Below are 20,337 nucleotides of genomic sequence, written 5' to 3' on the forward strand. Positions count from 1 at the left end.
CCGGTCTTCACGGTAGAGTCCAAAGTCCGGTGGAGTTCCGTTATCCCCTTTTGCACACGGCACTCTTGTTCTGCCCGCCAAGTATCCACTCTCTCAGTCTCAGCTCCTTGGTCTCCAAACTCTCTCATACTCCATCCGTGGTCACCAAACTCTCTTATTCTCCCACATTGGTCTCCAACCTCTCTTATTCTCTAACCGCTCCTCGCCACGCCGTTACTATGCAATTCGCCGCGTATCTGGTAAGCGTTCGCATTTTTAATGAACAATTGCGAACTTGCACATCTCGATAATAAGCGTTCCTACTCCTTTGTAAAATATAACAAGGAAGAACACTAAAGTCGAGTACCTCGACTATCAGATACCCGTTACTCAGCTAAAGGGACCAACTGGAAGTGGAGATATGCGAGCAGCAAAGCGAGATTGAAATGCGCCGCATACCGGTGGTAGACAGATTTAAGCGTTGTGGGCGCTAGAACGGGCGTGGCATATTCGCGTAACAAACTTGCGCTGCGTACTCTCTATCTTTGATAGTTTTTGAGGTCTCAGATTTAGATTCCGTCCACGTTAATATCTACGATTTTTTGAAGTTTGTGGGCGGTTTGTGGGCGTTAAAGTGGGCGTGACGAACTTTTTGGGTCAATCGATAGGTTTTGACGAGACCAATACATTTCAGTTGAAATTGTTATTCTAGCATCAAAACTGTAGGAGCCACAGTTTTGGGCAATTTGTGGGCGTTAGAGTGGGCGTGGCACTCTGCTGAATCAAACTTGCGCTGCGCAGAAATCTCTAGAATCTGCATGCCTAATCCCAGTATTGTAGCCTGTAAAGTAGTTTCATAGGCTGGGATGCGGCTCAGTCTGGCCAGGATCCCCTTTACAGAAAAATTTATAAAGGATAGGAAATGGATTGGAGCGGACGCTAGGTCGAAGTTATCCGCCCCTATTAATCGATCAATAAGACTGAGAAAAATGTTTATTTGAATACAATTAGGTAAATAAAGGCCCCGCGGGTCACTCTTCAGGTACGCCTGTTGGGTCTGACTCGTGGCAAGCGCCAAAAGTGACCGGAAAGGGGCAAAATATCTCTTGGAGGGGCTCCTTTATGTTGCACTAGCCCGACATTTTGTTCTGGGGCTTGGGTTATGATCTTGCCGGAACTCCTGATCTCCCTTAGCATTCGTCGAGGGGTCACAAGTGCTCTTTTGACCAAACTTGTCGGAGTCCCCACTGTACCGCCAGCAGTCACTGGTGGGGCAGGGGCGCCGGCAAGTGGTAAGCAACCCCGGACACGAGACTTATTCTGGGGTCAGCCTAAAGGTAATTTTCCGGTCGGCTTGTCCGACCCCGGGCAAAAATAGACATGCAACATTTTATTACAATATAAATTTTAAGTCAACAATTCAGGTTTAATTCAATAATTTTCTTCATGTTCCTCGTTTTAGTATCTCTGCTGTAATATTGCCTTTCGCAAGTTTCTTACATATTTATCTCGTAGCTTAATTTCTAGATCTAGCACTTGAACACAGAACTCTAGGGGCGTCTCTAACCTACCTTAACCTTGTAACACCGCATCGAGATCGGAAAACCTTCCAAACACGTGGCTTGGAAGTTTTCGTGGCCACTCGGTGCGGGTCTTGCATCTCACTCACCCATCTCACTCGTGCACACAGACGTGGCGTCGGGTGCGTATGTTTCCTGGTCTTGCGGCGCAGATCTTCTCCGCGCTGGTCCTGGACCGGGAGATCTACACCGCCTTTGTCCTCGTCCTGCTGCTGCTGCTCCTGCCGGGCCAGCGTCAAACGACCGCTGGGTTGTCCTGTTCTTTTTGTTGCTGCTGTACTCCTCGTTACTCCTCTATAGGTCCTTTGTCGCCACTCGCCTGGGCCAGCGTCAAAACGACCGCTGCCTCTCTTCACTTTTGTTCGTCCGTGTCAATCGACCACTCGCTAATCACTGCCTTCCAGTTTGTGTCCAGCTTCTTGTATTGGCGCCGTTTTCCTCGAAACTTCCATGATCTTGTCTTCCTCTCGCTCGCACTTGAGCGGGCCCCTGGCGTGTGCCAGTTTTCGGTCGTTGCTTTCGCTGGCGTGCGAATTCCCGTGTATGTCGCGATCCTATTGTCCTCTCCCTCACTCCTATGGCTGGAGTTGGCGCGTTGTAGTATTTCGTGGTGAGCTTTGGCTCGCTACCGGTGGGTGTTCCGCTTGACTATCGTGTGTGGGTGTTCGTGCCTAATCTGAACTTACGATTAATAATAAACTTATCTACTAATACGATTAATACTAAACTTATCCACTAATACTTCTATTTGTGAGGAGCCGTACGGTTCCTTACATTCCCCTCCTACTTCGGGGGGCCTTGCGAAATGGTGATCTCGTCCCGCTTATTGATGTGGACCCGGAATTCCACTTCTCCTGCACGGAAGAGGAACTTCCGGTCCACACGACGTCCGCTGCGTTCCTGCGGCGAGATGTGGTCCACAAGGGATCGCGGTAGGCGGTTCCCCTCCACCCTGTTGCGCCAATGTGGTGGGGGGACGATCAACTCTTCGCCCTCCGGTGTTGCTTGGCGAGGGTGGTCGTCGCGGCGCAACGCCGCTGCGTCATGCGCCGGTGCGGCTTCTGCTTGGTCCTGCGTGGGTACCGGGCGTTTGTCTACGACGTCCAGTTCGAGGGATCGTTGTTGGTGCTCCATCCAATCCATCTCTTCCGCCCAGCTCGCAAAAATGGTAGGTTGGGCGCCTTCGTCTTCATCGTCCGGCTCTGTGGCTGTAACCTTGGTGTTAGTCTGCCAACAGGGTTGGCATCTCCTCATCTGCGTAGCGTCCAGTAGGTACGGGGAACGCCTCCAGCCAGGCTTGGGTGCCTCGCCGCAGTTGCCTACGGCTGGCTTGCTGCGCTGATGGGTGTAGGGGCGTGTGTACCCACGGCTGCTCCTCACCACCGTCTCTCTCGGAGTATGTAGGGCTCTCGCGATAGAGCTTCTCCCGGACCCGGGTCTTAAGTGGGCTGCTCTCCAGGCTGCTTAACTCCCAGTCACCCGCGCTCTCCTCTCCGGAAGAGGCTGGTGTCGACGGAGCGGTGGGACGGTTGTCATCGTCGTCGGGGGTGACGATGCCTACCGGGGTCGGGTTGGTCAGCTCGCTTGGCGTATTGGTCGGCTCGCTTGGCGTGTTGGTGTCCGCCTCGTCATCACCCTTCTCCCAAGGGTACTCCAGCAAGACGCCATTCGGGCTCAGGGCTTTCACCGCGACCACCGTACCAGGCGTCTCCAGCCGCCATAGGTGGGGCACACTTCGGCCTAGCGCGGCTTCCGTGGCCTCGTATCCGGGGCAGGATCCGATGGCCTCCTCCACGCACTTGATCATGTGCCACCAATCAGAGGAGTTCCCCGTCGACGGATCTGTGAAGTGACAATGGATTAGTTTTGGGTTTTCCACAGTGGTCTACCAAGCGTTTTGTACGCAGTTAGAAGGGTCATGATGGACTAAGGCGGGTCAATTAGTGGTTAGTTTTCCGGAGGGTTAGATAGTGCAGCATTGGGAACATGGAGTTCTTCCCCCTTAAGGGAGTGAGGACGTTGGGAAGGCGCACTTCCAGTCAAGTGGCCCTCACTGACTCCGCGTTGGCTCCTTTCTCAGTATCCTGTCTCGTAAATTGCTCGCAGCTTATTCTACGGTATCCACAGGATCTTCGTGGTCATCGTGCTTCTGTTGTGTTAATTCCTGGGTTCCTCTGTAATAGGTTGCCTCTTTCAGGTCGGCCAGTGCTGCGGTTCTGCGTTGTCTTCCGTAGACTTGCTGAAGTCGTACTATTGTGGGCGCGATAAACTTGACAACTTTGTATGGCCCTTCGTATTTGGGCGCGAGCTTGGCGGCAAAGTTGAGAAATACCAAACATCCTAACGTGGGTTTCCATGCGCGTTCTTGTCAAGCTCTCTCCTGCTCTATCCTGTACTGCCTTAAACACGTCTCGAATCTGCCTTCGCAAAAGGCGATCGAGCGGCACTTGTGTCTCCTGGCGTGACTTCATCGTACAGGGCCCCTGGGAGGCGGGGCTCCATGCCGTGAACGATGAAGGCTGGGCTGAACCCAGTAGAGTCTGAAACGCTGCTGTTTATAGCCAGATTTAGTTCTGGCACGAGCTCGTCCCAGTTCGTATGCTTCTCTTCGATGTATTGGGCGACCATAGTCTTAATGGTTCTATCTCCATTCCGGCTTGTTTTCAGTAAGCCTTGAAGGACCGACTTGTCTATTGTCACAAACGAAAACGCGAGGAACCCCGAAGTGGTTCAAAGTCCTCTCTCTAAAGGATTTCTCGAGATGGGCTGAGGTGGCTTTTCTCAAAGGGACCAACTCTACCCAGTTCGAAAACGCGTCAAAGAATACCAGTAGCATACTATTCCCACTCTTGGAACGCGGGAGGGGCCCAATAAAATCTGCGCAGATCGTGTCAGAGAGCTCACTGATCTGTCTGGTGCACATTTTACCGGCCGGCTTGTTCTGGTACCGCTGACACGTATTTCACTTACGGACGTATCTAGCTACATCGCGGAAGAGTCCTGGCCAGTAGTAGCGCTGGGCAACCCGTGTGGTTGTCTTTCTAATCCCGAAATGTCCCGCCGTCGACTGGTCCTTGGTTCCTTGGGCATACACAGCTTCCATGACACGGATTCCTCATCGTCGGGCCGTGATCCTATATGTCGAAAATCTTCTGGTTTTTCCTGTACTAGTTTTAGCATCCGCTGGTACCAAGTGTTCTCGGGGGCGTCTTCCTGAATCCTGTGTATTACATCTAAAGGCTGTCGGGACAAAGCATCTGCGACTTCTGTATTGGACGTCAAACTGATACTGTTGCAGTTCTAACGCCCAGAGCGATGAGACGTCGGCTAGCAAATGCGATGACGCGATCCGTGCCTTGGATCGTCTGAGTTAAGACGGCTCCCAGACCTATGTCACTGGCATCGGTTTGAAGGACAAATTTCTCGCTGAAATCCGGGCATGCCAGCACGGGTGCTTCCGTGAGTTTCCTTTTAAGTTCCTCGAACGCATGTTGTTGCTCCTGCTGCCATTGCCACTTTCTCCCTTTCTAGAGAAGTCCGAAGTTAGGTAGAAATCGCCTGTACAAAAAGGCAGTTCCGAGACAGCGTCGTAATTCCTTGCATGTGGTGGGTGGACACAGTTGGCGCACGGCCGCGATCTTCTCTGGATCCGTGTGGATTCCTTCCTCGCTAATGATATGCCCTAAGAGTCCTTTCCCTGGTACTGTAAAGGCTGTGCACTCGCGACTAGCCTTGGCCACCGGGATCTGCCAGTACCCACTCTTTAAATCTAGGGTAGATATATACTTCGCGTGTCGTAGCCGTTCAAGTATCTAGTATCCTAGGTAATGGGTATGCGTCTGGTACCGAATAGGCATTTAGTGGCCGAAAATCAACGCATAATCTCATATCTCTATACAATCGTTGCGCAACAGTTCGTCTGTTCATCTATTATCTTCTGCATCGCCGGGTTCTTTGTGAAATATCTCTGTTTGATTGGCTTGTCATCGCGCATTGTGATACAGTGCTCGGCGATATGTGACACACCGGCCAACCCTTCGAACTTAGCTTATTCTTCCTCTAGAAAATGAATCACCCAGGGTTCTACGGCTTCCGTAGCCGGCTGTTCTGGGGTTTCTGTAAAAACTTCTAACGCTTCTCCAGCGTTAGGCGTGACTCCTTCCCCTTCTTGGGGAATCTATGCTTCGCGAATCGCAAGGCGTGTGCCGTGGCTCCAAACTTTGTTCACGTAAATTATCGGGTATGGATTATTTTTACCGCTCTCTCGTCTCGGGGTGGAAGAATATTGATCGGCCCGGGGCCTCGTTGTTCCTATGGTCATTCTGCTCAGTTTGGTCTAGTGTTTACATAAACAAAGGCCCAGTCAAAAACCTAAGTGGCCGAAACATGAGTCGATCGACGCGCTCACAGAAAGTGCAAGTGTCAGCATTCTGTTGCACACGCCGGCCAAACTCAAGTACATACATATACCCTTGCGCTCCAGCTAAAGAGAGCATAATTTAATACAGTTGATAGAAACAAGATATACATAGCCGTCTCTCTGCCGGCCAACTGTAGGCAGCGCAGCTACGAGACTTAGGCTTACTTAGAACCTAAGCAAAATTGTTAAATCAGAAACAACTTGACGTTGGAAGCGGCATTAATGCTGCTCCTAAATACAAATAAAGAATATTAAAACAAGGGAGAACGCTATAGTCGAGTACCTTGACTATCAGATACCCGTTACTCAGCTAAATGGAGATATGCAAGCAGCAAAGCGAGATTAAAATGCGCCACCTACCGGCGGTATACAGATTTAAGCGTTATGGGCGTTAGAGTGGGCGTGGCAAATTTTTTTTTGGATCAATCGATAGGTATTGACGAGACCAATACATTTCAGTTAAAAATTTTTATCTAGCATGAAAATTGTGGGCGTCACAGGGTTTTGCGGTTTGTGGGCGTTAAAGTGGGCGTGGCAAACTTTTTTTGGGTCAATCGATAGGTATTGATGAGAACATTACATTTCAGTTAAAATTTTCTATCTAGCATCAAAACTGTAGGAGCCACAGTTTTGGGCGGTTTGTGGGCGTTAGAGTGGGCGTGGCAGTCTACTGAAACAAACTTGCGCTGCGTAGGAAGCTCAGGAATCTGCACGCCAAATCTCAATAGCCTAGCTCCCATAGTTTCCGAGATCTCAGCGTTCATCCGGACAGACGGACAGACGGACAGACGGACAGACGGACAGACGGACATGGCTAGATCGACTCGGCTAGTGATCCTGATCAAGAATATATATACTTTATGGGGTCGGAAACGCTTCCTTCTGCCTGTTACATACTTTCCGACGAATCTAGTATACCCTTTTACTCTACGAGTAACGGGTATAACTACCGAAAAGATGCGTTCTCACTATATGGCGACCGTGACTTTGGTCCAAAAGGATCTGGACCTGGATCTGGACTTCAAAGAATAAAAAGACAGCAACAACGGCAACAACAGCAACAAAGGCAAGAACAGCAACAAAGGCACCAACAGCAACAACAAAGGCAACAACAGTATCAACAGCAAAAAAGGCCACAGCAACAGCTTACACTACAAGAACAACAAGGAAGAACGCTATAGTCGAGTACCTCGACTATCAGATACCCGTTACTCAGCTAAATGGAGATATGCAAGCAGCAAAGCGAGATTAAAATGCGCCACCTACCGGCGGTATACAGATTTAAGCGTTATGGGCGTTAGAGTGGGGGTGGCAAATTTTTTTTGGATCAATCGATAGGTATCGACGACACCAATACATTTCAGTTAAAATTTTTTATCTAGCATGAAAATTGTGGGCGTCACAGATTTTCGCGGTTTGTGGGCGTTAAAGTGGGCGTGGCAAACTTTTTTTTGGGTCAATCGATAGGTATTGATGAGAACAATACATTTCAGTTAAAATTTTTATTCTAGCATCAAAACTGTAGGAGCCACAGTTTTGGGCGGTTTGTGGGCGTTAGAGTGGGCGTGGCACTGTGCTGAAACAAAATTGCGCTGCGTAAGAAGCTCAGGAATCTGCACGCCAACTCTCAATAGCCTAGCTCCCATAGTTTCCGAGATCTCAGCGTTCATCCGGACAGACGGACAGACGGACAGACGGACATGGCTAGATCGACTCGGCTAGTGATCCTGATCAAGAATATATATACTTTGTGGGGTCGGAAACGCTTCCTTCTGCCTGTTACATACTTTCCGACGAATCTAGTATACCCTTTTACTCTACGAGTAACGGGTATAAAAAGAAGAAACGCAGTGAGTAGAGTGTGATGTGTGGCAAACGTAGTGGCGTGGTAAAAAGATTAAAAGCCAGAAAGGCTGAACTACTGAAGCTGCTGAACAGCGGCAATGCGATGAGTTGTTCAACTCGGTACAAATACATGCCGAAGTTGAAAACACAAAAACTTTGCTAACAGTACGTAAAAATCAGACCACAGCCACACACGCATCCCGGTAATCCCAAATATTGCCAAAACTACAAAAACATTGCCTCCTTTAGAAAAAGTTGACATTCCAAAGCTGAAGAAGACGTGTGCGGATGACTGCGAGGGACCACTGTACTCCCCACACTGCGAGTACACCTGTGCAGCCAGCACCGGTGCCCCACCATAGAAGTACAGCCTGTGCAGCCAGCAACGGTACCGTCGGGGGCACCAAGCCAGACCAAGGAAAAGTGAACCGACAGCGCTACCAAGAGCGCATAATTTTTTTTTCCTCTGCACTGCGTTGCCAATTTTTTTCTAATTGCACTGTATGCATATTTTTTCATTTATTATATACAACAAATGTCTAAAATTGAGCGACATAAAAGTTGCCTTAGAGTGTGGCCTGAAAACCATACACAAAAATAAATAGAAAACTTGTAAAAATAGATGCAAAGTAATATATATAATAATATATAAGCAAGAAGTACATTTTCTACAGAAACAGATTATTATAATTTAAAAGTATATACGCCAAAAATGGCTATAGTAGATGTTAAGTCAGTGGACTCCACTGCAAATGTTATCAATAAAGTCGAGTCGGATAACATTGACTTAGAATAAATTCATACATTGTTAATAATAATTGTTGTTATAATGTGCGAAAATTGTTTCTATATACTTTATAAATTGCATAATAAATGTCTTAAGAAGAAATATATGAGCCAGGCAACTGATCTGGACAAAATTTAAAAAAAATAAAAAAATTTTTTTTGGATCAATCGATAGGTATTGACGAGACCAATACATTTCAGTTAAATTTTTTTACCTAGCATGTAAATTGTGGGCGTCACAGGTTTTCGCGGTTTGTGGGCGTTAAAGTGGGCGTGCAAACTTTTTTTTAGGTCAATCGATAGGTATTGATAAGAACAATACATTTCAGTTAAAATTTTTATTCTAGCATCAAAACTGTAGGAGCCAAAGTTTTGGGCGGTTTTTGGGCGTTAGAGTGGGCGTGGCACTCTACTGAAACAAACTTGCGCTGCGCAGGAATCTTAGGAATCTGCGTTGTTGCCGCCATAATTTCAATTTAATTTTTAATTTCTTATGTTATGTATAAGCACTCGATAATTCTCGATGTACCGATATAAGAAATATCGACCTCATTTATCAGTTTAAGAACCATCCCTAGAACCGCCAGAAGCGAAAGAGAAGAAGGAAAAAGACAAAGCACGCTTAAGCTTCGCAACACCAAATGTAATACACATTGATTCGGAAGCTAAAATTTAAATAAAGTTTATTTCAAAAACGTAGTTTACCGCTATCCGTCTGTGCCTTCAATTTGGTTGTGTGGGCTGCTGTAAAACCAATTCAGTTTCGCTCTCAACATTCTTACAAACTTTGTACACGCGTGGTTGTCGTTCTAACTGTACAATTACGAAGCGACGTATTTCCAATTAGCCATAATATTGTGAAATAGCGATCGCATCCCTTTCTTGAACGTTTGGTGAGAAAAACGTAATATGTAAACGGAACCAACAAAACCCCAGAATATACGCACACAACTACAATTCTGCCACACGCCAAGCTTACATAGCCTTAAAAGTAAACAGAGATGAGCAAAGAAGTGTGTAGAATATGAAAGAAAAAAGCGACAGGAACTAAAGAAAGTTGGGTCCAATGCGACAGTTGTGAAAGTTGGTACCACTTTCGCTGCGCAGGCGTCGACGACGAAGTCGAGAACAACGATTGGAATTGCGATCCGTGCCTTGCTGGAAGGATATTACGATCACCGCCTCCAAATCAGTTCGACAACTCCAACATATTACCAAGCCAAAATAAGGTCGAGCAGCTAGTGGACGACCTCATCGATATGGACAAAACCAGCGAGGGACACATTATTCCCGATGATAATTCTACCGCGAACAAAAACAAGCTATTGCTCGATATGCTGGAAGAAAAAAGAGCTTCCGAGCAGAGATTTATCGAGGAGAAGTATAAAATTTTACTGCAAATGAATACGCTAAACGTATCGACAGACGGGCTGTTTCAGGCGACGCCCGCATCACCGTCCAGTTCCCAAATCGCAGCAAGACAAGCTACCCAAGGAGCTTCCTTCGTTCAGCGGGGATCCTGAGGAGTGGCCAATGTTTATCAGTACATTCGAGCACAGTACCTCGGCAGCAGGGTTCTCCAATGTTGAAAGCATGCTCCGTCTACAAAAGTGCCTAAAAGGCAGGGCACGAGAAATGGTGAAGGATAAGCTTATACTTCCTAGTCTAGTTCCGGAAGTAATGAGCACGCTAAAAATGTTCTTTGGCAGACCCGAGCATGATAGATGCGCAGCCAGTTCTAGCCAGGTATCTACAGCCCAGCAGCAGACTAATCCAAAATGCATTGCATGCGAATCCACAAACCATTGGGTAACACAATGCGAACAATTTAAATCCAGCGACGTAGAACAAAGATGGCAAGTCGCTAAGGCCGGAAAGGCCTGCTTTCGATGCTTGAAGCTTCATCGAAACAATTGTCGACCAAAGGATTGCGGAATAAACGGTGGTACAAGAATGCATCACCCTCTACTCCACTCGGAAAATGTTCCCAATTTAGCCAACGAAACGGGAAATCAAAGACATGTAAGCACACACCAAGGCGATGTAGAAGGAAACCAGTTCTTCCGAATCGTACCCGTAACCCTACACTATGATGACAATAAAATCGAAGTTTTCGCCTTCCTGGATGAAGGTTCATCTGTGACCCTAATAGACGCATCAATCCAAATCTCAGGCGTTAGCTCAGAAAAACGCTACTGGCTCAACAACGTCGATATGGATGAGTTGCGCAGTAAGTACAGCTATCTAAAGGACCTGCCATTAGAGACCTACTCCACGCAGCCAATGTTATTAATTGGAACAAACAACTGGAAAATAGCCGTTCCTCGCAGGATCCGCGAAGGCAAATGGAACGACCCAATAGCGTCAAAGTGCATGTTGGGGTGGACTATCCAGGGATCAGCAAACTCAAACCGTCACGTATCTATGCACCACTGCGATTGCAACTGGCGAGAGCTTCACGATGAAGTCAAAGAACAATTCAACCTCGAGTCTATTTTGCCTAAAAAACTTATTTCTAGCGAGGACAAGCGAGTAGTCGAGATCCTAGAGCAGACTTGCCAAAACAAATGCGGCAAATACGAAGTTGGGCTTCTTCGGCGGAATGGTCTTCAAAGACTTCGCGAGAGTCGCACTACAGCTCTAAAGCGCCTACAATGCATAAGATCCAAAATTCTGAGCGAACCGGATCTGTTTACAAAAATCGACGACCAAATCAAAAATCTTCTTGACAAAGGATACGCCAAGCAACTATCTGACGAGGAGGCGAAGAAAGAAGAAACTCGCACTCGGTACTTACCCATATTTATAGCCCTAAATCCGAATAAACCTGGAAAGATAAGGCTGGTTTGGGATGCGGCAGCAAAAACAAACAAACTGTTAAGCGGACCGGACTGCTTAAACCCACTCATCGACGTTCTCCTAGCCTTCAGAGTCGGAGCAATCGCCGTAAGTGTCGACATCGCCGAAATGTTTCACAGGATCAACATTCGTCACGAAGACATGCATTCTCAGCGCTTTCTTTGTTGTGCACCATTAATAGCCCACTACGTGCGCGACAAAAATGCAGAAGTCCACCAGCAGCAATTCGCACTATGTCGACGACTTCATCGACAGTATGAATGATAAACAGAAAGCCATTGAAATATCCAGCCAAGTAAGAGAGGTCCATTCCAGAGGCGGATTCGATATTCGAAACTGGGCGACAAATTCCAGTATTCGTATCTTAAGAACGATGGAGACGCCAAAAAACAGGAGCCAGTGCAGTTCGGCGCTACAGAAAAGGTTTTGGGTATGTATTGGGACTTACAAAAAGACGTATTTAAGTTTGTTCGCAGATTGTCAAGACTTAAGCGAGACGTCCTTACCGATCCTGCATTCCCAACAAAAAGAGAAGTCCTTCAGGTTCTAATGTCGATTTTCGACCCCTTGGGCCTACTGTCGTGTCATACGATCGGATTAAAAATCCTTCTGCAGAAAATCTAACGATCAAACATCAGCTGGGACCAAGAGCTGCCAGAATCACTGTTGGAGGACTGGAATCAAGGGAAGCTGTTGCTGCCTCAAGTGGCAACATTTAATATTCCGAGATGCTACTCCCCAAGGATGTCTGTTGGAACCCGAATCGGCCTGCACACGTTCGTGGACGCTAGCGAGCATGCTTATTCTGCTGCTTGCTACCTGCGAGTGTCGAGTGGCTAGTAGCCGCGAAAAGTAAAGTGGCGCCACTAAAGCCACTATCTATTCTGCGCATGGAGCTTCAAGCCGCCGTGATGGGCTCACGCTAAGCAAACAAAATTATCAACGTACGTAACCTACGAGTCGACGATCTTACTTTCTGGTCGGATTTACAAACCGTTCTACAATGGCTGGTGATGGACCCTCGCAACTTTCAACAATTCGTGATGCACAGAATCGGCGAAGTCCTGGAGACCACTCGGGTGGATCAATGCGATGGATCCCATAAAAACTCAACGTCGCAGACGGGGCAACGAAGGTCATCAAAGACCCTTGTGTGGACACATGGCTTTACGAACCAGAGTTTTTGAAAAGCGAACCCAGTAAGTGGCCAACAGTTCCATCACGAGCGACGGAGATCGTTACGACCGAACTACGCAGACACGTCTTCACAACTCGTAGTGCGAATAAAGTCTTACTCGATGTGGAATATTTTTCCGATTGGCGGCGCCTATACAGAGCCGTCGCAAACATGTCTCTATATATTCAGCGACTTCAAGCTAAATGACAAAGGACTGACATGACCTCAGCAGTGACATGGCCCCGGTTCCAAAAGCTAGGTTGACCAGTTTCGAAAAACCATTCACGTGCATTGGCGTTGATTATTTTGGGCCTATCCTAGTCAACGTTGGAAGACGCAAAGAGAAGAGATGGGTTGCGCTGTTTACCTGCCTAACCCTGCATGCAGTCCACTTCGAGATCGCTCACAGCCTCGATACAAGCTCCTGTGTGATGTGTTTCACGAATTTCATGGCACTACGTGGGACACCAAGAGAAATTTATTCCGATAATGGCACTAATTTCAAGGCCACGAAGAAAGCATTACGAGAGGAGCTGATCAAGATCGACTTCGATAAAATTGCAATCAAGTTCGACGGCATTAAATAGTCCGCACAACCAAAACAGTCCTAACAAGGAAGAACGCTATAGTCGAGTACCTCGACTATCAGATACCCGATACTCAGCTAAATAGAGATATGCAAGCAGCAAAGCGAGATTAAAATGCGCCACCTACCGGCGGTATGCAGATTTAAGCGTTATGGGCATTAGAGTGGGAGTGGCAAATTTTTTTTTGGATCAATCGATAGGTATTGAAGAGACCAATACATTTCAGTTAAAATTTTTTATCTAGCATGAAAATTGTGGGCGTCACAGGCTTTCGCGGTTTGTGGGCCTTAAAGTGGGCGTGGCAAACTTTTTTTTTGGGTCAATCGATAGGTATTGATGAGAACATTACATTTCAGTTAAAATTTTTATTCTAGCATCAAAACTGTAGGAGCCACAGTTTGAGGCGGTTTGTGGGCGTTAGAGTGGGCGTGGAACTCTACTGAAACATACTTGCGCTGCGCAGGAATCTCAGGAATCTGCGTGCCTAATCCCAGTATTGTAACTCTCATAGTTTCCGAGATCTCAGCATTGATACGGACAGACGGACAGAGGGACTGACGGACAGACGGACATGGCTAGATCGACTCGGCTAGTGATCCTGATCAAGAATATATATACTTTATGGGGTCGGAAACGCTTCCTTCTGCCTGTTACATACTTTCCGACGAATCTAGTATACCCTTTTACTCTACGAGTAACGGGTATAAAAAGCATCTGCCCGAATTACTCATTCAACGACGAAAGCTTGAGGTGTGCTCTAATGGAAGCACAGTTCATCATAAACTCACGTCCGTTAACTTTCGTCAGCCTGGACTCCGAGGACGACTACGCGCTGACTCCAAAACACCTGCTAATGGGTTCATCGAATGGGTACAAACCAATCAAGGAAGAGAAGATGAATTGAAGACGTCATTGGAACGAGGTAAAACTTTTTGAAGATCGCTTTTGGCAACGCTGGGTGAAGGAGTTCACACCGGTACTTACTAGACGGACAAAATGGTTCGAAAGATGTCGCCCTATATCAGTCGGAAGCGTAGTCATTATCGTCGACGAAAACTTGCCTAGAAACTTATGGCTTAAGGGCCGCGTGACCAACACTATCCCCGCCAAGGACGGACAAGTTCGTCGAGCCACTATTAAAACGCAGCATGGGATCCTCGATCGACCAGCCACCAAGATTGCGGTCTTAGATGTCGGCTTAGAAGATGGTAACTGACCCCCTAGGATGAATTACAGGAGGGGGAATGTTACCGCCATAATTTCAATTTAATTTTTAATTTCTTATGTTATGTATAAGCACTCGATAATTCTCGATGTACCGATATAAGAAATATATGTACAAGTTAGATCAGTAGTAGACGAACACCCACTACTAGGTAGAGCAACAGTAATGACGGTCCTTAAGAAATAATTCATCTCCATGATATAATGGAATGGAGTGAATTATATAAGCTAATAAATAACTTAAAAGTTGACTTTGATAAATCATATAAGTCCATTTTTCAGAACAGGCCAATTCAAAACAAGGAAGAACGCTATAGTCGAGTACCTCGAATTTCAGATACCCGTTACTCAGCTAAATAAAGACATGCAAGCAGCAAAGCGAGATTAAAATGCGCCACCTATCGGCGGTATACAGATTTAAGCGTTATGGGCGTTAGAGTGGGCGTGGCACGATTGGACCAATCGATAGGTATTGCCGAGACCAATACATTTCAGTTAAAATTTTTTATCTAGCATAAAAATTTTGGGCGTCACAGGTTTTCGCGGTTTGTGGGCGTTAGAGTGGGCGTGGCAAAATTTTTTTTGGGCCAATCGATAGGTATTGATGAGAACATTACATTTCAGTTAAAATTTTTATTCTAGCATCAAAACTGTAGGAGCCACAGTTTTGGGCGGTTTGTGGGCATTAGAGTGGGCGTGGCACTCTACTGAAACAAACTTGCGCTGCGCAGGAATCTCAGGAATCTGCGTGCCTAATCCCAGTATTGTAACTATCATAGTTTCCGAGATCTCAGCGTTCATACGGACAGACGGACAGACGGACATGGCTAGATCGACTCGGCTAGTGATCCTGATCAAGAATATATATACTTTATGGGGTCGGAAACGCTTCCTTCTGCCTGTTACATACTTTCCGACGAATCTAGTATACCCTTTTACTCTACAGGTAACGGGTATAAAAATACCATTAAAAACATGTGGAAATTATAGTAAAATGCTTTAATGAAGCACGAACTCTAATACATGGCCAGAGGGAAAAACTAAATCAAGATCATTGGTCCCAAGCATTAAAATTTTTGATCAGACTACGATCTAATTTAATATCAACTAAACAAAAGCTTAAGTTAAAAATATCAGTACCGACTATACTTAACACTTCCCTAACAGTTGAAACTGGTGATGAACCGGAATCAACAAAACAAACTGACATTGACCAAATAGAATCAGAAGACCTTACCGAAACAAAGGCTAAAATAGAAGAGCAAGATATAAATAATCTTACTATTCCAGCTGTTTTAATGTCAGATCTGGATAATTCTACGAATTCTGATGATAGTTAAAGTATAATAGAAAATAAAATAAGAAGCAATATCACAATGGCACAAACTAATATTGCTTTTATTAATACAGCATCCAAGCTTATACCAGTTTTTTTGATGGTAAAGCTGAAAACTTAACAAGTTTTATTGATGCATTAAAAATAATAGAATCAATAAAAGGCGAGCACGAACAATTAACAGTTTCCATAATAAAAACAATACTAAAAGGTGTCGCCAGAAATCTAATCGGAAATGAAACAACAATAACTGAAGTCATTTCCAGATTAAAAAGCAATGTCAAAGGCGAAACTGCAGAAGTGTTGTCAGCAAAACTGATGAACCTACAGCAACGCATAAGACTGCCAAACAGTACACACAAGAGGTTGAGCAGATGACAAAATCTTTAAAAGGTGCATATATAACAGATGGCTTATCCCTAGAGTTAGCCAGAAGTTATTCCACTCGGCATGCAGTCAAAGCAATGACTAAGAATTGTACAATCGATAAGGTACAAATTATCTTGCAAGCTGGTACCTTCAATACTATGAACGAAGCAACCGGACGAGGAAAATTACAGAGGAAACTTTCGTGGTCGTAATAATAATTACAACAACAATAGTACCCAAAACAATACTGGACAAGGCCAATATAGTGGAAACTATAGAGGCCGTGGCAACTCGAATCGAGGCCACTACAATAATATCCAAAACAATGTCCGACTAACCAATAGCCAAACCAATAGTACATCGGGAAACACACAAAACCCTTTAGATATTTAACAGTTGAAAATGCAAGGGTTCATACCGTTAATCTCAGTCAGAACAAATTTGTATCATTCAATCATGTGGCTACAGGAAATATAGGAAAATAACTTGTCTTTTTAGTGGACACAGGTGCAGACATTTCAGTAGTTAAATAAAATTCTGATGTCTTTCATGACATACAAGATAATTATATTATAGACATAAGAGGAATAAGTCAAGAGGTAGCAAAATTCAAGGGGTTAACTTCTATTGAGATACAGACCACTAATTACATAATCAAACACGATTTTCATATAGTGGATTTACATTTCGCTATCCCTTGTGATGGCATTTTAGGAATCGATTTTATAAAAAAATAGAACTGTCAATTAGACTTCAAGTCATCTGAAGATTGGCTTATAATTAGACCTAATAACTTAAAATTTCCAATTTATGTTTCAATAACATACAGTTTTGGCAACAACTCAATACTTCTGCCAGCAAGATCCCAAGTTATTAGAAAAATTCAACTAAGCTCAAAAGAAGACAGTGTATTGATACAAATCAAGAAATTAAATTACCACACATAAAGATCAAGTAGTCAGTACAAATAATTCAGCTTATGATGTAGTGAAAACTAATATAGAAAATAGAGAAATATCTTTGTTATCTCAACTTTCAAAAAACTTTCCTCCACAATTCAAATCACAGCTTTCAAGTCTATGCACACAATATAATGATATATTCGGATTGGAAACCGAACCAATAAGCACTAATAATTTTTATAAACAAAAACTGAGATTAAAGGATGATGAACCAGTGTATATAAAAAACAAGGAAGAACGCTATAGTCGAGTACCTCGACTATCAGATACCCGTTACTCAGCTAAATAGAGATATGCAAGCAGCAAAGCGAGATTAAAATGCGCCACCTACCGGCGGTATGCAGATTTAAGCGTTATGGGCGTTAGAGTGGGCGTGGCAAATTTTTTTTTGGATCAATCGATAGGTATTGACGAGACCAATACATTTCAGTTGAAATTTTTTATCTAGCATGAAAATTGTGGGTGTCACAGGCTTTCGCGGTTTGTGGGCGTTAAAGTGGGCGTGGCAAACTTTTTTTGGGTCAATCGATAGGTATTGATGAGAACATTACATTTCAGTTAAAATTTTTATTCTAGCATCAAAACTGTAGGAGCCACAGTTTTGGACGGTTTGTGGGCGTTAGAGTGGGCGTGGCACTCTGCGTGCCTAATCCCAGTATTGTAACTCTCATGCATTAAAAATAATAGAATCAATAAAAGGCGAGCACGAACAATTAACAGTTTCCATAATAAAAACAAGGAAGAACGCTATAGTCGAGTACCTCGACTATCAGATACCCGTTACTCAAAGGGAAATGGAGATATGCAAGCAGCAAAGCGAAATTAAAATGCGCCACCTACCGGCGGTAGACAGATTTAAGCGTTATGGGCGTTAGAGTGGGCGTGGCAAAATTATTTTTGGATCAATCGATAGGTATTGACGACACCAATACATTTCAGTTAAAATTTTTTATCTAGCATGCAAATTGAGGGCGTCACAGGTTTTCGCGGTTTGTGGGCGTTTAAGTGGGCGTGGCAAACTTTTTTTTAGGTCAATCGATAGGTATTGATGAGAACAATACATTATACATACATTCAGTTAAAATTTTCTATCTAGCATCAAAACTGTAGGAGTTACAGTTTTGGGCGGTTTGTGGGCGTTAGAGTGGGCGTGGCAGTCTACTGAAACAAACTTGCGCTGCGTAAGAAGCTCAGGAATCTGTACGCCAAATCTCAATAGCCTAGCTCTCATAGTTTCCGAGATCTCAGCGTTCATCCGGACGGACAGACAGACGGACAGACGGACAGACGGACAGACGGACAGACGGTCAGACGGACAGACGGACAGACGGACAGACGGACAGACGGACATGGCTAGATCGACTCGGCTAGTGATCCTGATCAAGAATATATATACTTTATGGGGTCGGAAACGCTTCCTTCTGCCTGTTACATACTTTCCGACGAATCTAGTATACCCTTTTACTCTACGAGTAACGGGTATAACAATGCTAAAAGGTGTCGCCAGAAATCTAATCGGAAATGAAACAACAATAACTGAAGTCATTTCCAGATTAAAAAGCAACGTCAAAGGCGAAACTGCAGAAGTGCTGTCAGCAAAACTGATGAACCTACAGCAACGCAATAAGACTGCCAAACAGTACACACAAGAGGTTGAGCAGATGACAAAATCTTTAAAAGGTGCATATATAACAGATGGCTTATCCCTAGAGTTAGCCAGAAGTTATTCCACTCGGCATGCAGTCAAAGCAATGACTAAGAATTGTACAATCGATAAGGTACAAATTATCTTGCAAGCTGGTACCTTCAATACTATGAATGAAGCAACCGGACGAGGAAAATTACAGAGGTAACTTTCGTGGTCGTAATAATAATTACAACAACAATAGTACCCAAAACAATACTGGACAAGGCCAATATAGTGGAAACTATAGAGGCCGTGGCAACTCGAATCGAGGCCACAACAATAATATCCAATACAATGTCCGACTAACCAATAGCCAAACCAATAGTACATCGGGAAACACACAAAACCCTTTAGATATTTAACAGTTGAAAATGCAAGGGTTCATACCGTTAATCTCAGTCAGAACAAATTTGTATCATTCAATCATGTGGCTACAGGAAATATAGGAAAATAACTTGTCTTTTTAGTGGACACAGGTGCAGACATTTCAGTAGTTAAAGAAAATTCTGATGTCTTTCATGACATACAAGATAATTATATTATAGACATAAGAGGAATAAGTCAAGAGGTAACAAAATTCAAGGGGTTAACTTCTATTGAGATACAGACCACTAATTTCATAATCAAACACGATTTTCATATAGTGGATTTACATTTCGCTATCCCTTGTGATGGCATTTTAGGAACCTAATAACTTAAAATTTCCAATTTATGTTCCAATAACATACAGTTCTGGCAACAACTCAATACTTCTGCCAGCAAGATCCCAAGTTATTAGAAAAATTCAACTAAGCTCAAAAGAAGACAGTGTATTGATTCCAAATCAAGAAATTAAATTACCACACATAAAGATCAAGTAGTCAGTACAAATAATTCAGCTTATGATGTAGTGAAAACTAATATAGAAAATAGAGAAATATCTTTGTTATCTCAACTTTCAAAAAACTTTCCTCCACAATTCAAATCACAGCTTTCAAGTCTATGCACACAATATAATGATATATTCGGATTGGAAACCGAACCAATAAGCACTAATAATTTTTATAAACAAAAACTGAGATTAAAGGATGATGAACCAGTGTATATAAAAAACAAGGAAGAACGCTATAGTCGAGTACCTCGACTATCAGATACCCGTTACTCAGCTAAATAAAGATATGCAAGCAGCAAAGCGAGATTAAAATGCGCCACCTACCGGCGGTATACAGATTTAAGCGTTATGGGCGTTAGAGTGGGCATGGCAAATCAATCGATAGGTATTGACGAGACCAATACATTTCAGTTAAAATTTTTTATCTAGCATGAAAATTGTGGGCGTCACAGGTTTTCGCGGTTTGTGGGCGTTAAAGTGGGCGTGGCAAACTTTTTTTTGGGTCAATCGATAGGTATTGATGAGAACATTACATTTCAGTTAGGTATTGGCGAGACCAATACATTTCAGTTAAAATTTTTATTCTAGCATCAAAACTGTAGGAGCCACAATTTTGGACGGTTTGTGGGCGTTAGAGTGGGCGTGGCACTCTACT

The 20,337-nt window shown here is 44.3% G+C and overlaps 1 protein-coding gene across 1 annotated transcript; it reads left to right on the forward strand.

Annotated features, from left to right (window-relative positions):
• The first annotated feature begins 10,563 nt into the window (after positions 1-10,563).
• LOC139354632 (uncharacterized) lies at positions 10,564-12,656 on the forward strand. The gene is made up of 3 exons (XM_070998886.1): positions 10,564-11,723; positions 12,085-12,321; positions 12,521-12,656. Exons 1-3 carry the CDS (start codon positions 10,564-10,566, stop codon positions 12,654-12,656), a joined length of 1,533 nt encoding a protein of 510 aa, XP_070854987.1.
• Positions 12,657-20,337: the final 7,681 nt, after the last annotated feature.

Source organism: Drosophila suzukii, unplaced genomic scaffold (assembly GCF_043229965.1).
Source record: "Drosophila suzukii unplaced genomic scaffold, CBGP_Dsuzu_IsoJpt1.0 scf_11, whole genome shotgun sequence".
In the NCBI taxonomy this organism is placed as follows: domain Eukaryota; kingdom Metazoa; phylum Arthropoda; class Insecta; order Diptera; family Drosophilidae; genus Drosophila; species Drosophila suzukii.